General features: G+C 41.2%; 1 protein-coding gene across 1 annotated transcript in view; it reads right to left on the bottom strand.

Annotated features, from left to right (window-relative positions):
* Positions 1-349: 349 nt before the first annotated feature.
* LOC128697418 (alpha-N-acetylgalactosaminidase) overlaps positions 350-19,249 on the bottom strand; it is a 214,800-nt gene continuing 195,900 nt past the window's right edge. Inside the window, exon 11 of the mRNA XM_053789045.2 lies at positions 350-1,001. Coding sequence (XP_053645020.1) covers positions 726-1,001 — 276 coding nt within the window. The 3' untranslated portion in view covers positions 350-725. The remainder of the gene's footprint in view (positions 1,002-19,249) is intronic.

Here is a 19,249-nt window from a genome sequence, read left to right on the forward strand (position 1 = left end):
ATTATAATAATAATAATTCACAACTTGTTTGCTGGTAGGGAAGCTGGTGGAAAAAACAGGCCTTAGTTTCATTATGCAGAGATCTGCCTAGTCTCTGATTTCTTTCAAAGGCAAGAGGAGGTTTTAGGAGATCCAAACAGTTGAGCTGAGGTAAAAAAAAACTGGCAGGTGGCATTTTTGAAAATTGTGTGCCAGTATGTTGGATACACAATCATTGCATAGTAGTATATTAGATGCAGTTAAAAGGTAAGTCACTTTTTCCACGATTCAAAATTGATCACTAAATAAAATGGTTTCCTGGTCTCTTAAAATTATAGTATTGTAATTTCATATCTGAAATTTAAATATCTTGTATATTGAGATACATTTTATTATCTTACAACTTACTAGCATATACATGTATATATATATATATATACAGTGGACCCCCAGATAACGATATTATTTCAATCCTGAAGTCTGTTTGGGTGCCGTTATAGACCGAATTTGTTCCCATAAGAGATATTGTGAATTAGATTAGTCCGTTTCAGACCCCCAAAAATACACCTACAAAAATACACTTACATAATTGGTCGAGTTGGAAGCTGATCGTTATGCGGGGGTCCACTGTATATATAAAAAAAAGTCCAAACATAAGGAAATTCTAACAACATAAGAAAAATTGATAAATATTGGCCATGTAAAAGTATAAACCTCTCTGTACATACAAAAAGGGATTCTTTATTTTAGAAATGTCTCTGTTGTCCAAACGGACTAAAAAGATTATTCTGAAATGGGTTTCTGAAGGCATTTTGCTGAGGTGGTTCTCTAAACTGTGACCTGGTACCAAACCCAGTAGACTTGACAAGGTCACATCTCACCAGTACCACCCCTGAAGGGTTCACATCTACCTTGAACCGTTTGTCTGGGAGAACAGTTCCATAATGTACACCATCAAAAACATCAGTAATTGAATATCCTCCTGTGAAGTCGAGACCTAGTTCACGCAGAGTTACCGAGACCTGAAAATACAATACAGTTGTAACATTTTTAAAGGGTAGTGTTAGGAGTTGCACAGGTGTTTTCATAACCTGACATGCTGTTGGAGTGTGAGCAAGGCAACAACATTTATGAAGGGATTCGGGGAAACCAGTTAGCTGGACTCGAGTCCTGGAGGAGAAAAGTACTATGCCTGCACTCTGGAAAAGGGGTGGGAATATTGCAGTTTAGAGGGCATCTGAGGTGCAGTATCAATGCACCTCGGACAAGACAGTGGTGATTTTTTTTTTGGGGGGGGGGAAGTATCCCTACCTTGGTAGAATTATTATAATCAAAGCACTAAACTGACATATAGTGCCAGGGCTATAGAGCTACGTGGAGAGGACTGTAAGGAACACTAGGAGTTGTGTGCCAAACTTTGTACGTATAGTCAAAAAGTGATCATAAATCAAAGGTAGGGCCATTTGCAAGAAGGTAAGAATGGTAAGGGCAGCAATGGGATGGATAACCACTGAACAAACTTTATGCTCTTGTAACCTGACATACTGGGGAAAACTGGGAGAGCAACACCTAAAGCTCTCCCCAATTACCCGAGGTCACAAATATTCCATTGTAAACGAGTCATTATGCACAGAGATACGTATGCTAACAATGAGAAGTGATTAAATCTACGGGCTAGTAAGGTCTGTGAAGTCAATGTGTGGAGGCAATGGAAAGCATGTAAGCAAGGAGGAATCGGAATGCTGTGACGGAAAAGACTGCTGCAAGGGTTGTGAAAAATAAGGCGGTGCACTGGTGACCATCGAGGGTTTTGTCTCCACAATATAGTCGGAGGTAGCATGAAGTGTTTTAGCGGACAAGGAAGATGCCAATACCATGACTTAAGAGACAGGTGAGGTAGAGATTGGGGAAACTGGAGGGAACCAAAGAGGTTTGAGAGGGAAGTACGAACCTGGAGAGATGTGCCGGAGGGGACAGAAGAGTCCTGCAGTGAAACCAGAGAGGAAGGAGGTTGAAGGAGTCTGGGGGGCACAGAAAAAGAGGGTAGGTGAACCTCTACCTTCATGCGAGTTAGAAAGGGGGGTGAGAACTAGGCACCAAGACTGAAAAGGAGGACTGTTTGGAAATTGTAAGCACCGGAGGAATGTGAAGAGACTTAAGCTTAGGAGACAGGTTCAACTTAGCAGGTGGAGGTGTGCGAGGCCTCACAGACTGAGAAACTAGCGGGTGAGATATAGTAGAAGTAGGAAGAGGTACGGAGGTGGGGGTTTTAGGGGGGTAAAACTGAAAAAGAATTAGAGGGGTGACCCCGGAAGACATGGCACCAGAGGAGCTGGTAGGTGGGGGGGGACCACCGTCAAGGTTGGAAGTCTCCTAGCTACTCGAGAATAAGGAACACAAGGAAGATTCCCCTGAAGGCGGAGCCAAGAGACAGCCATAGCATAAGACCTACGCTCTCCTTAACCCTTTGACTGTCAGTGTTGTGTATATACATCTTACGAACCAGTATTTTTTGATGTATTAATACACCAAAATTCTAGCTGGTAGGCCCACATGTGAGAATGGGTCTGCGTGAGCAGTATAAAAAAAATCCTGTATTATGATCAAAAAGAAGCGCTAAACCACAAGGGCTATACAGCACTGCAGGGCAGGAAGGAAGCAGGGGTATCAGGTGGCAAGTACAGGGGTAGAGGGTAGCAAGAGATTAAGGTAGAAAGGGCTGAGGGGAGTGCGAAAGGTATCGTCATCAGAGTTTGTGGAGTAAGTCAGTTGTTGTCAAGAAGTCAATGAGAGTCAGGATTAAATTATAATAAAAAATAAGCGCTAAACCACAAGGGCTATACAGCGCTGCAGGGCAGGAAGGAAGCGAGGGTATCGGGTGGCAAAAGGGAGATGGATGAGTAATAGGTTATGGAGAACAGCAGGGTAGAGGGTAGAAAGGGCTGAGGGGAGTGCGAAAGGTATCATCATCAGAGTTTGTGGAGTAAATCAGTCATTGAGAGAGTCAGGATTAAAGGAGGGTCCATCAGCAAGAAGGGAAGGTAGAGAGGAGACGACATTGGAGGTAAATTCTGCGTGCTCGTTGATAGAGAGGGCAGTCTAACAGAATGTGGCTAACTGATAATGGAACCTGACACGTCTCGCAGAGAGGAACAGGGTGCCTCTCCATGAGTAAGACGAGTGTGGCCAATGCAAAGACGGGAGAGAGTAGTCTCCCAACTTCGACACTGATGACAAGAAGATGGCCAGTAACCTATACTCGATTTAATAGAATGAAGTTTGTTACCGAGTAGATCAGACCAACGGGCGTGAAGGTGGGTGGCTATTACAGTAAAATAGTCCGTAAATGGAACACCTCTATGTGAAACTGGTAGGTCATGTACTGCTGACCGTGCAGCAGTGTCTGCCTGTTCATTGCCCTGTACGTCAACATGACCAAGGACCCAACAAAAAACAATATCTTTATGCTTGGTAGAGATACGGCGTAGCCAAAGTTGGATACGGAGGACTAGGGGGTGAGGTGTATCAAATTTTCATATAGCCTGTAGAGCACTAAGGGAGTCTGAGACAACCACAAATGATGACGGGCATAGATGCAATACGGATAAGTCCTGCAAGAATGGCATACAATTCAGCTGTAAAAATGCTAGCCGAGGATAGTAAATGTCCTCGCACAACACTGTCCGGAAACGCTGCTGCGAATCTGATGCCATCAGAAGACTTAGAGCCATCTGTGTACACTGATAGAATGAGAGCAGAAGTGGTCAAGAAAAAGAGAGCAGGAAGCTACCGTAGGCACTTGGGCTTTCACGCAAGGGAGTGAGACAGAACAGACTTGGACAGCTGGAACTTCCCAAGGGGGCAGGGAAAAGTGAGATGCTACATGAACATAGAAAGGTGGTAACTGAAGGGAAGACAAGAGTAAATGTAGTCAGAGAAAAGGGATGGAGCAAACAGGGGCAACGAACAAATAAAGAATGTCTACTAACATCGGTGACTATTCTACGTATGGAAGGATTGCGGAGATCATGAGAGCGAACATAGTAGCGAAGGCAATGGGCATCACGGTGATTGGACAAGGATGGAATATTCGCTTCTGCATAGAGGCTCTCAACAGGAAAAGAGCGAAAAGCACCAAGGCAGAAACGTAATCCCTGGTGAGGGATGGGATTAAGGCTTGAGAGAGTAGTAGGAGAAGCCGCTGAATAGATCTAGGGGCCAAATCATTTATAGCGAGGAGAAAAAGTGTTGTGCTCAGAATACATCCCTGAGGGATACCCTCAGCTTGGACAAAGTCCGAGGAGAGCACATTATTAACCCGAACACGGAAATGTCTGTCAGTTAAAAAGTTTTTAAGGAAGGATGGTAGATTGCCTCGGAGGCCTAAGGAGTAGGCTTGGGCCAATATATTATACCTCCAAGTTGTATCGTATGCCTTCGAGGTCAAAAAAATGGCAATAACTGAGTGGTTATTCGCAAAGGCATTACAAACATATGTATCCAAGCGTAGTAAGGGATCTATGGTAGAACGGCCCTTACAAAAGCCATATTGACTAGTGGAGAGACTTTTGTCTCTAAATACATTAATTATTATTATAATCAAGGGGAAGCGCTAAACCCGTAGGATTATACAGCGCCTGGGAGGGATGTGGAAGGCATTCAGGCTTAATTCGGGGAACTGGAGCACAGATCCAATTCCCTAAATCAAGAGCCCCTCACCAACATCAAGGAACCTTCCCTGAGGGGAATACCACATTAAACATCGATTTACCAGATGTTCCATCAAGAGGACCTCTGCACCGCAAGTAGCGCAGATGCAGCATGGAACCCGTGCCATAACCTACCTTCATGCCAGTAAACCAGCAATCCGGGATAGCAACCTCGCATCTACCGAGCTACCTCGGTGGACAAAAGAGGGCGACCGGAATCCGAAAGGTAGCTTCCAGAGATACACCCGTCGCCCCAAAGACACCCAAAGCCACCCTCCGGGATACCGGAGAGGGATCGGGACATCCCCAGGCGATCCAGATTCCACAGCAAACTATGCCACCGCCAAGAACCTAAACAGAATGGAATGGACCCCGGTACCCTTTCCCCTACCTAGGAACTAGTGTGTCTGTGGGAAAAATCCCAAAGGCCAAAAAGAGGAAGGGCAAAAGGGAGGGGTGGGGAGGATGGGATAGGGAAGGGGGGATTGGGGGTAATTACATTCGGTCTGAGGAAGGAGACCGACAGGTCTAATTCCTCAGACCAAGAGCCTCTTCACCGTGACAAGGAGCCCCCCTTGAAGAAAAAAAAAATCCTGCAGCAAGCAGTGCACGAGGAAAAAAAAACAAACTCTGACCATGTTTTTGGATTACAACACCGACTTTGAGGTGTATTATTTTCATGTAGTATTTATGGCTGTATTCTCGTTTTCTTGGTCTCATTTGATAGAACATAGATATATTACAGGAATAGAAATGATTTTGATTGGTTTCACAAAGAAAAGGACCTTGAAATTGAGCTCAAAGTAGCAGAAATGTTCGATTTCTGCAAAAATTCAAAATAGACAGCAAGAGTAATATAAGAGGGCCTGGAGACATGACTAATGAACAGGGAAAATGTTATTCTAGTGCCAGGAATGTCTGCATTTTTTATTCTGGACCTCGCTGCAACATTCATCACCCATGCTTCACACCCATATAAGAGCGTTGGTAAAACTATACTCTCATACATTCCCCTCTTTGCCTCCAAGGACAAAGTTCTTGGAGGCAAAGAGGGGAATGTATGAGAGTATAGCTTTACCAACACTCTTATATGGGTGTGAAGCATGGGTGATGAATGTTGCAGCGAGGAGAAGGCTGGAGGCAGTGGAGATGTCATGTCTGAGGGCAATGTGTGGTGTGAATATAATGCAGAGAATTCGTAGTTTGGAAGTTAGGAGGAGATGCGGGATTACCAAAACTGTTGTCCAGAGGGCTGAGGAAGGGTTGTTGAGGTGGTTTGGACATGTAGAGAGAATGGAGCAAAACAGAATGACTTCAAGAGTGTATCAGTCTGTAGTGGAAGGAAGGCGGGGTAGGGGTCGGCCTAGGAAAGGGGTAAAGGAGGTTTTGTGATCGAGGGGCTTGGACTTCCAGCAGGCATGCGTGAGCGTGTTTGATAGGAGTGAATGGAGACAAATGGTTTTTAATACTTGACGTGCTGTTGGAGTGTGAGCAACGTAACATTTATGAAGGGATTCAGGGAAACCGGCAGGCCGGACTTGAGTCCTGGAGATGGGAAATACAGTGCCTGCACTCTGAAGGAGGGGTGTTAACGTTGCAGTTTAAAAACTGTAGTGTAAAGCACCCTTCTGGCAAGACAGTGATGGAGTGAATGATGGTGAAAGTTTCTCTTTTTCGGGCCACCCTGCCTTGGTGAGAATCGGCCAGTGTGTTAATAATAATAACAATTTTGAAATTGGCATCTTTTTTTAACTTGCATGAAATTGCCAATTTCTGACCACTTTATGGTTGAAAATGGTAAATGGGCAGTTTCTTGTACTCAATCAATAGAACAAATGGAGTTCTAAAGAATTAGCTATGAGTTTCGTTGACTAGAATAATGGAATTGGCTGAAAATAGGGATCAAAGTGGGCGTAATCGCCACGATCGCTAACTTTGCGAGACCATAATTCCACAAGTTTTGTACTTTTGGTGTCATTACCACTGGGAAAAAATTCTCTATCATTTCATGAGAATTTTTTTTTTTGAATATTTTGCGACAGACACACTTCAGGATTTGGGGGTCTTGACAGTCAAAGGGTTAACACAACAGATTTCACGTTAAGACAAAGATTTTCACGGCGGGAAAAAGAAGGGCAAGTTTCATTGCAATTAAGGCAAAGACTGCCAGATGTATTAGCATGATCCATGGCACTGCAGGCCGGGCACTCCACCGCTGACCTGTGGTATTTAGCTGGATGTCCGAAATGCCAACAATTTTGATACTGTTGGGGTGTAAGGACCACTTTACAGACCTCTAGGCAGTGTCCAGTGATATAAACGGAGGATGGGAGTTCACGACAAAGGTTAAGCGGGTGATGTTACAGGGTAACTGCGGGCAGGACACGTGTGTCTACTTTGAGAACTGGAAGGTCCTGAAGGGCTAATTGCTCTAAAATATCACTGCAAAACAAAATCACACTGCACACTGGTAAGAAGACCACCGTACCAATGCAAGAATTGAGAGTAGCATGTTTCTGAACTGTGATGGGAAAGATCATTAGCTTGGCCTGGGTTCTGAACAGTAACTATGCACGCACCACTGCAAAGAGCGTGAAATGATATATTTTGGCTAACGTGTCGTAAAAGACCTTTACTGATACTGTGGTCTGAAAGATAATCAGAGACATAGGTTGCAAGGAAAAGAATTTGGTCCACTGTGTACTTGTAAACATAGTGCATAAAGGAAGTGGGTGTCATGTAGGTCATTTCTGGGTGGAATGAGCAGAAATTGAGGGACCGTTGTACGCAAAGGGTCTGGAACGTTTAAGTGTAGGATCGTGGCGGCCTGACCTGAGGCAGGTGGGCGATCTGAAAACCATCGCACTGTATGCACAAAGGTGTGCAAGGGGCAGAGGCACTAGAAGAAACAGATGGAGCCTCAGCACCTGGAGCAGGTGATGAAGCGTCACCAGCAGAAGGTACAGGGGTATGGGAAGTCTGGAGAATGGTCCAATAACGAAGCTGGGTCAGAACAGGATGTGGTAACAGAAAGGGCCCTGGGAGGAGAGGGGGGGATGGAACGAAGACACCATGATGGTGGCACTTCTAAGAACAAAAAAAAAAAAAAATTACTAGAAGGCAGGGAAAGGTCGTAAGTTCCTCCCTTCATCCAAGAGGACCTCTAAACCGCCAGCAGTGCACATGCAGCATGGAACCTGTGCCACACCCATGTCACACCCCCTCAAAAGAGGGGGCAATCTGATACCCACCACAATGCATACCACCTGCAGAACACCCTGCCCTACCTCCTGGAAATCAGGGAAGGAAACCTCCAGATGATCCAGATTCCACGGCAAACTGCACTACTCCCGAGAGACCCCCACAGAGTTTGATGAACCCCAGCACACTTCCCCTACCTAGAAACCGTAGTGCCAGAGGGAAGGACCCCAGAGGCTACAAACGGGACGAGGAAAAGGGGAGATGGGCTAGGGAAGGGGGGATTGGGGGGTGAAGAGGTACCTTGGTAGAAGATGGCCAGTTGGTTGAAAAAAAAAAAAAAAATCACACTTGTATACAACCCACTACCTAATAGTAAGAGAGAAATGCAGGAATGCGAGGACAACAACCGAGAGTGGTTGACACGGCAGCCACTAGTACATTTAAGGCTAAAGTGAAGCTACTTATAATGGAATATTTCATTGTGAACTAGACCGGGAGAACTGAGAACCACATTGTAGACCAGAAATGTGCAGAAAGAAGTTCATGGAGGTGATTAAATGAAACATTTGAGTTACCACATGTCCTTCAGGGATGTGTACTTAGCTCCACACACTTTCTACTAGCTATAAATGATCAAGCCTCTGTTTTCCCATCTAATATTTGGTCATTACTTTGTCGATGACTTTGCTATAGCCTGTGCAGGCGCTGACTGCCGCCTAGTAGCGGCCTCGCTCCAAAATGCTGTCAACCATGTTTCCCATTGGGCCACTACACACGGGTTTAAGTTTTCTGGTGCTAAAACGCACCAAATTACTTTCACCAGATGTTCTGTTGTCTCTGATACTCAGTTATACTGTACCTGTACGGCTTCCGTATCCCTGAAAGCAACTTCCCATAGCCAGCTGAACCTCCTTAAAACCCTTGCTCTTCTTTTGTGGGGGCTGACTGTCGAACTCTTCTTTGACTGCATTCAGCCCTTTTATCAAAACTAGACTATGGCGACCAAGTATTTTCTGCAGCCTCTCCCACAACTCTTTCTAAACTTGATCCCATCTATCATCAGGGATTATGTTATGTCTAGGTGCTTGTCGCTCCTGTCGAGAGCCTACATACAGAGGCAAATGTTCCATCCTTGAACAATTGCCATGATGCCCACTGCCTGCATTATTTTGTCCGCTCATGACCTTCACGATTTTTCTACATACAGGATAGTATTGGATGTTAATAGAAGTCCACTGTTTGTTCATTGCCCGTTTACTCCATACCTTTTCTCACTGTCTGAACACTCACTCTTGACTTCTCTTCAGCTGCCCCCTTTATATGTTCATCTAGCTTTTCTCTTCCACTTTGGAAGCTTCCAACAGTTCATGTCTGTTCTTCCCCAGTGCCGTGCATGAAAACTCAAATACCTACAGTTGCTTCTTGCTCCCTTATTCTCAACCACTTCGTCTCATTTTCATGCCATTGCAGTGTACACTGATGGATCTAAATCCCCTGATGGTGTCAGGTTTGCATCAGGGTTCCTAAACAACGATGCGTGAGGGCATTTATTAGACTTGGCTAGCATTTTTACAGCTGAACTGTATGCAGTTCTCATTGCAATTATTCATATTGCATCTATGCCTACCTCAACGTTTGTATAGTGTCAGACTCCTTTAGTGCTTTGCAAGCTATTATGCTGTATAGCCCTTGTGGCTTAGCGCTTCTTTTTGATTATAATAATAATAATTTGCAAGCTATTAAAAAATTTATTTTGCCTTATCCCTTAGTTTTTCGTATACAACTTGGTTGTCCATTTCTAGCAAAAACAAAACAATAGTTTTCTGCTGGGTGCCTGGTCACATTGATGTACAGGGCAACGAACAGGCAGACACTGCTGCATGGTCAGCAGTACATGACCTCCCAGTTATTCTATAGGTATTCTATTCTCAGACTATTTTGCTGTAATCTCTAACCACCTTTGCAGCTGTTGATATATGACTTAACAAATTATATTCTATAAAGCCATGTTTAGGTTTCTGGCTTTCTTCTATTCATCAGAGCCAAGGTTAGGAGACTATGCTCTCCCATCTTCCCATCGGGCACACCAGTCTTGCTCATAGGTATCTCATGGAGAGGCACCCTGTTCCACTCTGAGACCTGTCAGGTTCCAATTTCAGTCTGCCATATTCTGTTGGCTGTCCCGTTTTTCAACGAGCATGCAGAATTTACCTCCAGTGTCATCACCACTCTAGCACCCTTACTTTATCTTTCCTCCTTGATGACAGTCCCACCTTCGACTTTAGATTTTCTCTTTGACAGCAACAGATTTATTACACAAACTGATATTATGGTGGAACTCCGATTTTCGTACTTAATCTGTTCCAGAAGGTCGGTCTAAATCCGAAACATACGAAAACCGAATTAATATTTCCCATAAGAAATAATGTAAATCCAATTGCAGTGGTCCCTCAATAATCGTCCGGCCTGAAAGTCGTCCATTTCGGAAATAGTCCTGTTTTTTCGTCAAAATATTGGCTCGCAAATGGTCCGGTAACTCGCTAATAGTCCTAATAGTCCTTCGTCCTGGACGCATACTTACGCTCTGAGCCGCCTCGGCCTTTCCTTCCCAGCCAGTGTGCCATTGTTTACCAGTGAGTGACGGTCCCCTCACATGCTCCTACGAAATATTTCATAATATTCCATTGATTTTAGTGCTTGCAAGTGCTAAATAAGCTACCATGGCTCCAAATAAAGCTTCTAGTGCCAGCCCTTTGGTAAAGAATGTGAGAAACACATAATTTATGAAAAAGTTTGTAGAAAAATACAAAGATGGTGGTGGTAGAGTGGAAGCAGTTGTGATAGTGGTTGATGAACATAAGAAAGGAAGATCACTGCAGCAGGCCTGTTGGCCCATGCTCGGCAGGTCCTTTATAATTCATCCCACTAACGAAACATTTTCCCAACCCAGTCCTCAATGCTACCCAAGAAATAAGCTCTGATAACTCTATCCACTCATTTGCAAGTCCCAAATGAGTGGATAGAGTTATCAGAGCTTATTTCTTGGGTAGCATTGAGGGCTGGGTTGGGAAAATGTTTCGTTAGTGGGATGAATTGTAAAGGACCTGCCGAGCATGGGCCAACAGGCCTGCTGCAGTGATCCTCCTTTCTTATGTTCTTATGTTCATCAACCACTATCACAACTGCTTCCACTCTACCACCACCATCTTTGTATTTTTCTACAAACTTTTTCATAAATTGTGTTTCTCACATTCTTTACCAAAGGGCTGGCACTAGAAGCTTTCTTTGGTGGTAGTGATGGTGGTAACAGTTGTAATAGTGGTAGAAGGTCGTAGTGATGGTGGTAGAGGGTTCCTTCTTTAGTGATTCAGCGATTCTACCAACTCCTCCAATGTTGTTGGAGTTATATAGGGCTACAAAAACTACCGCCGCCTCACCACCATTATGGACGGCTTACACTCAGTGGCCCTTATATACCCAACAACAACACAACACAACACCTCTTGTGACATACGTAATGACTTATTCATTCTACAGTATATTCCATGCTTCTATGTTATTAATATTGTTTATTATGTCATATTAGTTTAATTGTGATAGATAAATAAGCCATAGAGTTGATATTAGTGTCATATTCTCCAACAATAAACTTGCCATCCCTCCCTCACACAAACAAATAGCCAATAAGAACATAACAATGGAAGAACACTGCAGGTCTACTGGCCCATACAAGGCAGGTCCTTATCAAAATGACCTCCACCCAAAGCTACCCAAGAATTTACTCCCGTACCCAATGACACAAATCAAACTCGGCTCCTCCAACTCATATATTTGTCCAATCTCTTCTTGAAGCTACCCAAGGTCCTAGCCTCGATCACCTTACTGGTAAGTGTGATGTTAAATAAGAACTTAAGAAAGTAGGAACACTGGAACAGGCCTGCTGGCCCATACTAGGCCGGTCCTTCACAAATCCAACCCACTAACAGAACAAATGCTACCCAAGCAATAAACTCAGGTGCAAGTCCGACTCAAATCCAACCCCTTTCACTCGTGTATTTATCCAACCTAAATTTGAAACTACCCAAGCTATAGCTTTTAGAACATTGGAAAGGAGGAACACTGCAATAAGCCTGTTGGCCCATACTAGGCCGGTCCTTCACAAATCCAACCCACTAACAGAAATGCTACCCAAGCAATAAGCTCAGGTGCAAGTCCGACTCAAATCCAACCCCTCTCACTCGTGTATTTATCCAACCTAAATTTGAAACTACCCAATGTTTTAGCTTCGATCACCCTACTAGGCAGACAGTTCCACTCATCAACTACCCCTATTTCCAATGTTCATTTATACATTTTATTAGTGCCCTAGAGTCCTTATGGAGGGGGATTCCCCTTCCAAATAACCTCTCTTCCCTCTCTCCTCCTCCCTGTCTTCCATTCATCAACAACAGCCTTCAATAAAGGTAACTGTCATGTTGAATGCTCATTCTTTTGTGCATGTAAATCTATCTTTTAGGTAAAAAAAAAAATTGTTGTTGATACTTCTAGAACGAATTAATTGGATTTACATTATTTCTTATGGGGAAAATTTATTCGAAAATCGTCCATTTCGATAATAGTCCCACTTCCAGGAACGGATTATGGACGATTTTTGAGGGACCACTGTAGTCTGTTTCAGACACCCAAAAGTATTAACAAAAAATACATTTTATAGAGAATAACTATACAGTGGACCCCCGAATTTCGTGATTAATCCGTTCCAGAGAGTCTGCCGACTGGCGAAATTCACGATTGGCGAATCTATTTTTCCTCATTAAAAATAGTGGAAACCCAATTAATCCATTTCAGAGAGTCTGCCGACTGGCGAAATTCACGATTGGCGAATCTATTTTCCCCATAAGAAATAATGGAAACCCAATTAATCCGTTTCAGACAGCCAAAAGTATTAACAAAAAATAATTTTTTAAAGATTAAATGTAGATTTACATACAGAAAACAATGAGAAATAAATATAAAGCACTAATAAAATGGATAAATGAACATTTAACATCACACTTAACCTTTACTGATTCTTGTTGGTGTAGGAGGTAGGTAGGAGGCAAGAGGAAGGCGAGTTTATTATGCTTCAATATGACGCTATCATCATCTCTACAGCTTATTTATCTATCACAATTCATCTAATATGACATAAACAATATTAATAACATAGAAACATGATATATACTCTAGAATGAACAAAATATGTCATAATGTATGAGAGGAGTAAATGGTGTAAGTGGTGTTGTTGGGTTTAAGGGCTGCCACTGAGAGAAGCCGTGTTGGTGGAGGCTTTGGCCACCACCACCATCACACTTAAACAATGTATGTAATTTGTAAATAAGAAATATTTACATTTTAATTTATAAATACACACAATTACAGATAAGTGCAGATAATACCCACAGTCCACCGTTAGTGTTATATTGTCATAAATTTGTCCCCCCCTAAAATTCTAATACCCCAACTACTTTTGATTGTCATTGTTGTATTCAACGACCATTCTACCTCATAGTCTTAATTGTGTTTAATATCTACAGAATCTATCTCCTTCTTTACATCTTACCACATCACTGTTCTATCTTATTTTATTTTAAACTAACCATAACTTGTCCTCAATTATTCTACCTCACTTTAAGAAATACTCTATTGCCCAATTTTATTCTAAAATCCCTATTATTGCCCAATTTTACTTTAAACTATATTGACCAAACTTATTGTAAACTTTTTTTATTGCCCATTTTTATTCTATACTTTTTTAAACTAGTATTTTCAACTACAACTTTTATATTATCCTGTCTACCATCTTACTAGCATATTATAACCAAGTCATTGCCATTTTTATTTTTATTATTCTTTTACTACCTTAACTTGTGTATTTTATCTTGTCAATTTAAATCTAATTATACTCTAGTTCTTGTAAACAACTTGTATAAGACCTTAGTGCAATTACAATTGAGAGTCTTGTGCCTTTTTTTACATTATTAGATTAAACTCAGTTGTACTATAGCTCATTCTAGCTCAATACATAGTCAATACCAAATTCATTATATTAGACCATAGTGCAATTACTAGTGAGAGTCTGGTGCTATTTGTATTTTTTATATTATTAGATTAATCCTAGTTGTACTATAGCTCATTCTAGCTCATACTAAATTCCATACCAAACAGACTATACAAAAGTCATTATATTAGACCTTAGTGCAATTACAAGTGAGATTCTTGTGCTATTTTTAGTTTATACTTAGTTGTACTTTAGCTCATTCCAGCACAACACACAGACAACATCAACTTCATTATGTGTATTAGTGACTATACTCTATATGCCCAAAATACTCAAGCTATATACTTGTCCAAACTTCCCACCACTACAGATATCAGTACTAGAACTCAACACACAACTCAGGATCTAAGTAACCATTATATAAACCCAGATGATTGATCACGTTGACCCTGATCTAAACCTCCATAATCTGACACCCAATCAAAACCTATTGGAAAGTAACTGCCTTTATTACACAGCATCACAAGCCAGCACTATCCTAAACAATGCTAAAAGTCTATCAGTACTTAACTACAACATCAGGTCCTTAAGCAAACACTATGATGAACTCCTGGCACTCCTTGAATCACTAAAGACACCCTTCTCCTGCATTATTCTTACTGAGACCTGGCTTAAGCAGGACCCTCTACCAGGATACACAGCAATTCACAACTGTAGACCATACCAAGTTGGGGGTGGTATTGCAATCTATTACTCTAACCAATTATCTTGTATTAGCACCACTTGCTTTAGTGATGAATATGGGGAATACATTTTTGCTAATTTTACTGTAAAAAACCTTAAGACACCTATAACAATCGGTGCCATTTACCGGATACCCCACACAAACATCCCAAATTTCAGTGAGAAATTAAAGTCACTAATAACAAACAGACAAATGAATAAGCACCACCTTCTCTTAGCTGGAGACTTCAACATCAACCTTGGCCTACTAGATGATCAGCCTGTAACTGATTTCATCAACATGAACAATACACTTCTCATACCAACAATAACTAAACCAACCAGGCTCACTGAGACAAGTGCAACCATAATAGACCACATATGGACAAATATACTAGCCCCCCTTAAATCAGGGAAAATCACAGATAGCACTACAGACCACTACCCTACCTTCCTCTTGACAAACATAAGTAAACCACCACTTGAATACAACAAAGTCTCATTTAGACTCCATGACGAAGCCTCAGTAAGGAAGTTCACAGCTGACCTAGAGACTGTTGACTGGACAGACATTTTTCTTAACAAATTACTTAGACTATACAACAAATATTGTCCTATAAAAACGAAACAGATCACAAACAAACGGCTTGGTTGCCCATGGCTAACCAGCACCATTCTGAAATCCATTGATAAGAAACACCAATATGAAAAGCAATATAGACAGGGCTTAATACACAAAGATATTCTTAAACACTATTCATCAGTTCTCACCAAAGTAATAAAGAAAGCCAAACTACTATACTACTCCAGTAGATTCACAGACACAAGAGGAGATATAAAAAATACCTGGAAAACACTCTCTCAGATTCTAGGGACCCACAAACTGAAAAAAAAACCAAGAATATTGTCCTAACTAAACCTAATGAAACACCACTGCATCCCACTGACACAGCTAACAAGATAAACGACTTCTTCTCAACCATAGGATCTAATCTTGCCAATAAAATCCCATGTACCAATGCCCATGCCGGGGACTACCTAGATGGGAATTTCCCAAATTCCTTCTATCTTGCACCTACTGAGCCCACGGAAGTCACCGAGATTATAAAGTCACTTAAAAAAACTCAGGGAATCTGTCTCATGTCCCACCATTATTGTACAAGCGAGCAGCCCATGTCCTTTCGCATGCTATTTCATTACTTTTTAACAAGTCACTAGAAACTAGCACCTTCCCGAAACTACTCAAGACGGCAAGGGTTACACCAATACATAAAGGTGGTGACCCTACAGATTTAAACAACTATAGACCAATATCAAACTTACCATTGCTATCCAAAATCTTTGAGAAACTCATGCACAGGAGACTATATTCATTTATAACAGCACAAAACATACTCAACCCCTGCCAATTTGGATTCAGGAAAAATAAAAGCACTAATGATGCAATCATAAAAATGCTAGATCTGTTTTACACAGCATTGGAAAATAAGGAATATCCACTAGGAATTTTTGACCTAAGAAAAGCTTTTGACACAGTAGACCACGGCATCCTACTCCACAAACTTGACCATTACGGTATAAGAGGCCATGCGCTTGCATATTTCAAATCTTGCCTTACTAATAGGTATCAGTATGTCACCATTAAAGACACAGCATCAACAACACGGCCACTTGATACTGGAGTTCCGCAGGGAAGTGTCCTTGGTCCCCTGCTCTTCCTCATATACATCAATGATCTTCCAAACGTATCCCATCACCTGAAACCCATTCTCTTTGCTGACGACACGACTTATGTCATCTCTCACCCTAATCTTGCCACCCTCAACACCACTGTTAACGAGGAGCTGATCAAAATATCGACTTGGATGACAGCCAATAAACTTATGCTTAACACTGACAAAACCTACTATATTATGTTTGGTAGCAGAGCAGGAGTTGCACAAATTAACATTAAGATCGACAACACTCTAATTACCAGACATAATGAGGGCAGATTCCTAGGCCTATACCTTGACAACAACCTGAATTTCAGCACCCATATCCAACACATAACCAAAAAGGTTGGGATCCTCTCCAACATACGATACTACGTACCGCAAAATGCCCTTCTCACACTATACCACTCACTTATTTATCCATACCTCACCTATGCTATTTGTGCTTGGGGATCAACTGCAGCAACACACCTAAAGCCAATAATAACCCAACAAAAAGCCGAAGTAAGAATAATCACTAAATCCCATCCCTGGCAACAAACCCCCCCACTCTTCACAGATCTAAACTTACTCCCTGTTCAGTACATCCACACTTACTACTGTGCAATCTACATCTACAGGACCTTAAATTCCAATATTAACTTTGACCTAAAATGCTTTCTTGATAGTTGTGACAGAACCCACAGGCATAACACCAGACACAAACATCTCTATGACATTCCTCGTGTCCGACTAAACCTTTACAAAAATTCAATGTACGTCAAAGGCCCTAAAATCTGAGACACCCTGCCTGAAAACTCTAGAACTGCAGACACATTCATCGCCTTCAAAACTACCATTAGAAAACATCTTATCTTCTTGATACACCCCATCAACTAACAACACGAATACCACCTGGAGGTTCACACTTACACTCACTCGCCCATTTGACCATAAACAGAAATATTAATCTCAATCTTAAAATAATGAATCCAAACTAGTCATAAGTTGGCCTGTGATACTCCAATACTGAAGCTATGTACTATGCCAAAACAAAAGCATTCACATTGCTAAACTCACAAACTAGTATTTAGTCACTCAGCCATAATACCAACTTACCTCATAATTTGTAATATTTTAAAATTAAGAATTAAACTAAGTCTGCCCGAAATGCCTAGCCATGCTAGGTGTTCTAGATGTACACTCTGTAATTATTATTTTACTACATGTAAACCATACAATAACCAAATTCTGTAAACTCAGCATTGTAATCCTTATAGAGAATTTGAATTTGAATTTAGCAGCATGTGTGTAAAGTACCCAGGATAACCCAAAAAATTCAAGAGTGACATATTTCCATTGGTGTCCTTTTATATTTACACTTATATTTACTTTTATGTTTACACTTTTATATTTACACTTACCTTGGAGGAGATGTTAGTTTAACCCTTTGAGGGTCCGTCCCGTAGATCTACGGCTTTACGTTCAGGGTCCAAACCGTAGATCTACGTCATGAGCTCAGCTCTTTCTGATAAACTGTGAGTGGTACATTTGGGCCTAGATATGAGAGAATACATCTATGTGGTATGTGTGCACCACATAAAACAGATCCTGCAGCACGCTGTGTATAATGAGAGAAAAAAACTAAAATCATGATTTTTCAATTAAAACAGCGACTTTGCAGTGTTTTTTCGTATGTTTTTTATATTTCTATTTGCGATTTCTTGGTCTCATTTGATAGAATGGAAGACATATTACAGAAATAGAGATGATTTTGATTGGTTTTCTCACTGGAAATGGCTTGAAACTGAGCTCAAAGTAGCAGAAATGTTAAATTTTTGCCAATATTCAAGAGTAAACAAACGACCTCACACGTCTAATACACGCCAGCTGGTGGGTCTAATATGCATTCACAAATATGGTGATGATATTTATACAATTATTACAGTATTGCATAACAGTAAATCTTCTATTTTTTGGTGTGAATAAAAATTCATTATGTGAATAAAAAATCAAAATGGAATTTATTTGTAAAGCCTCAAAACGTAACTAATGAACAGAGGAAATGTTAGTTTAGTTCCAGGAATAGCTACATTGTTTATTCTGGACCCTATTTTGAAATTGGAATATTTTGAACTTTGTGTTAAATTGGCCAAATTAAAAATTTTTGATCACTTTAATTTGTAGTTGAAACAGTTGACTTGGCGATTTCTTGTGCTCAATCGATAGAATAGAAGTAATACTAGTGAAATATCTAAGAATTTGGTTGACTGGAATAATGTAATTGGCCTAAAATGGGAGTCAAAGTCGGCAAAATCGCCGATTCGTAAACATCGCTGACATATCAAAATTTGCGGGAGCATAATTTCGTCAATTTTCCATCAAATTTCGTACTTTTTGTTTTATTACCTTCACAAAAAGATTCTCTACCATTTCATAAGAAAAAATAACAAATTTTTTTTTTGAAAATTCTTGGACACTGGGGCACCACTTCAGATTTGGGCCTTGGACCCTGAAGGGGTTAATTAGTTAGTTTGAGGAAGGAGATGTTGGCAGAGGTTTAGGGTGGTGGAAGATAGCAGGGCAGTGTATGTTCAGCGGTCCTATACACATCCAACAACATTGGAGAGTTACTCTCGTGTTGTTTTTCTATAGCTTACTCGCTTAACTTACTTGCTACACTGTTAATTCTACACTTTATCGCTGGCTGGAGCTATAGCCTTTATCGATACCTGCTGCTTTAATATCATACATATTGTAGAATCACTGAATCACTGCAGAAGGCACATTCTTCCCTCTCTCTTCCTCCTCTACTTTAGTACTTTCCTATGAGTTTTTTTCTTGAATTCTATCGTGTTTCTCACCTTTACCAAAGGGCTGGCACTAGGAGCTTTCTTTGGGCC

Source organism: Cherax quadricarinatus, chromosome 44, assembly GCF_038502225.1.
Source record: "Cherax quadricarinatus isolate ZL_2023a chromosome 44, ASM3850222v1, whole genome shotgun sequence".
In the NCBI taxonomy this organism is placed as follows: Eukaryota; Metazoa; Arthropoda; class Malacostraca; order Decapoda; family Parastacidae; genus Cherax; species Cherax quadricarinatus.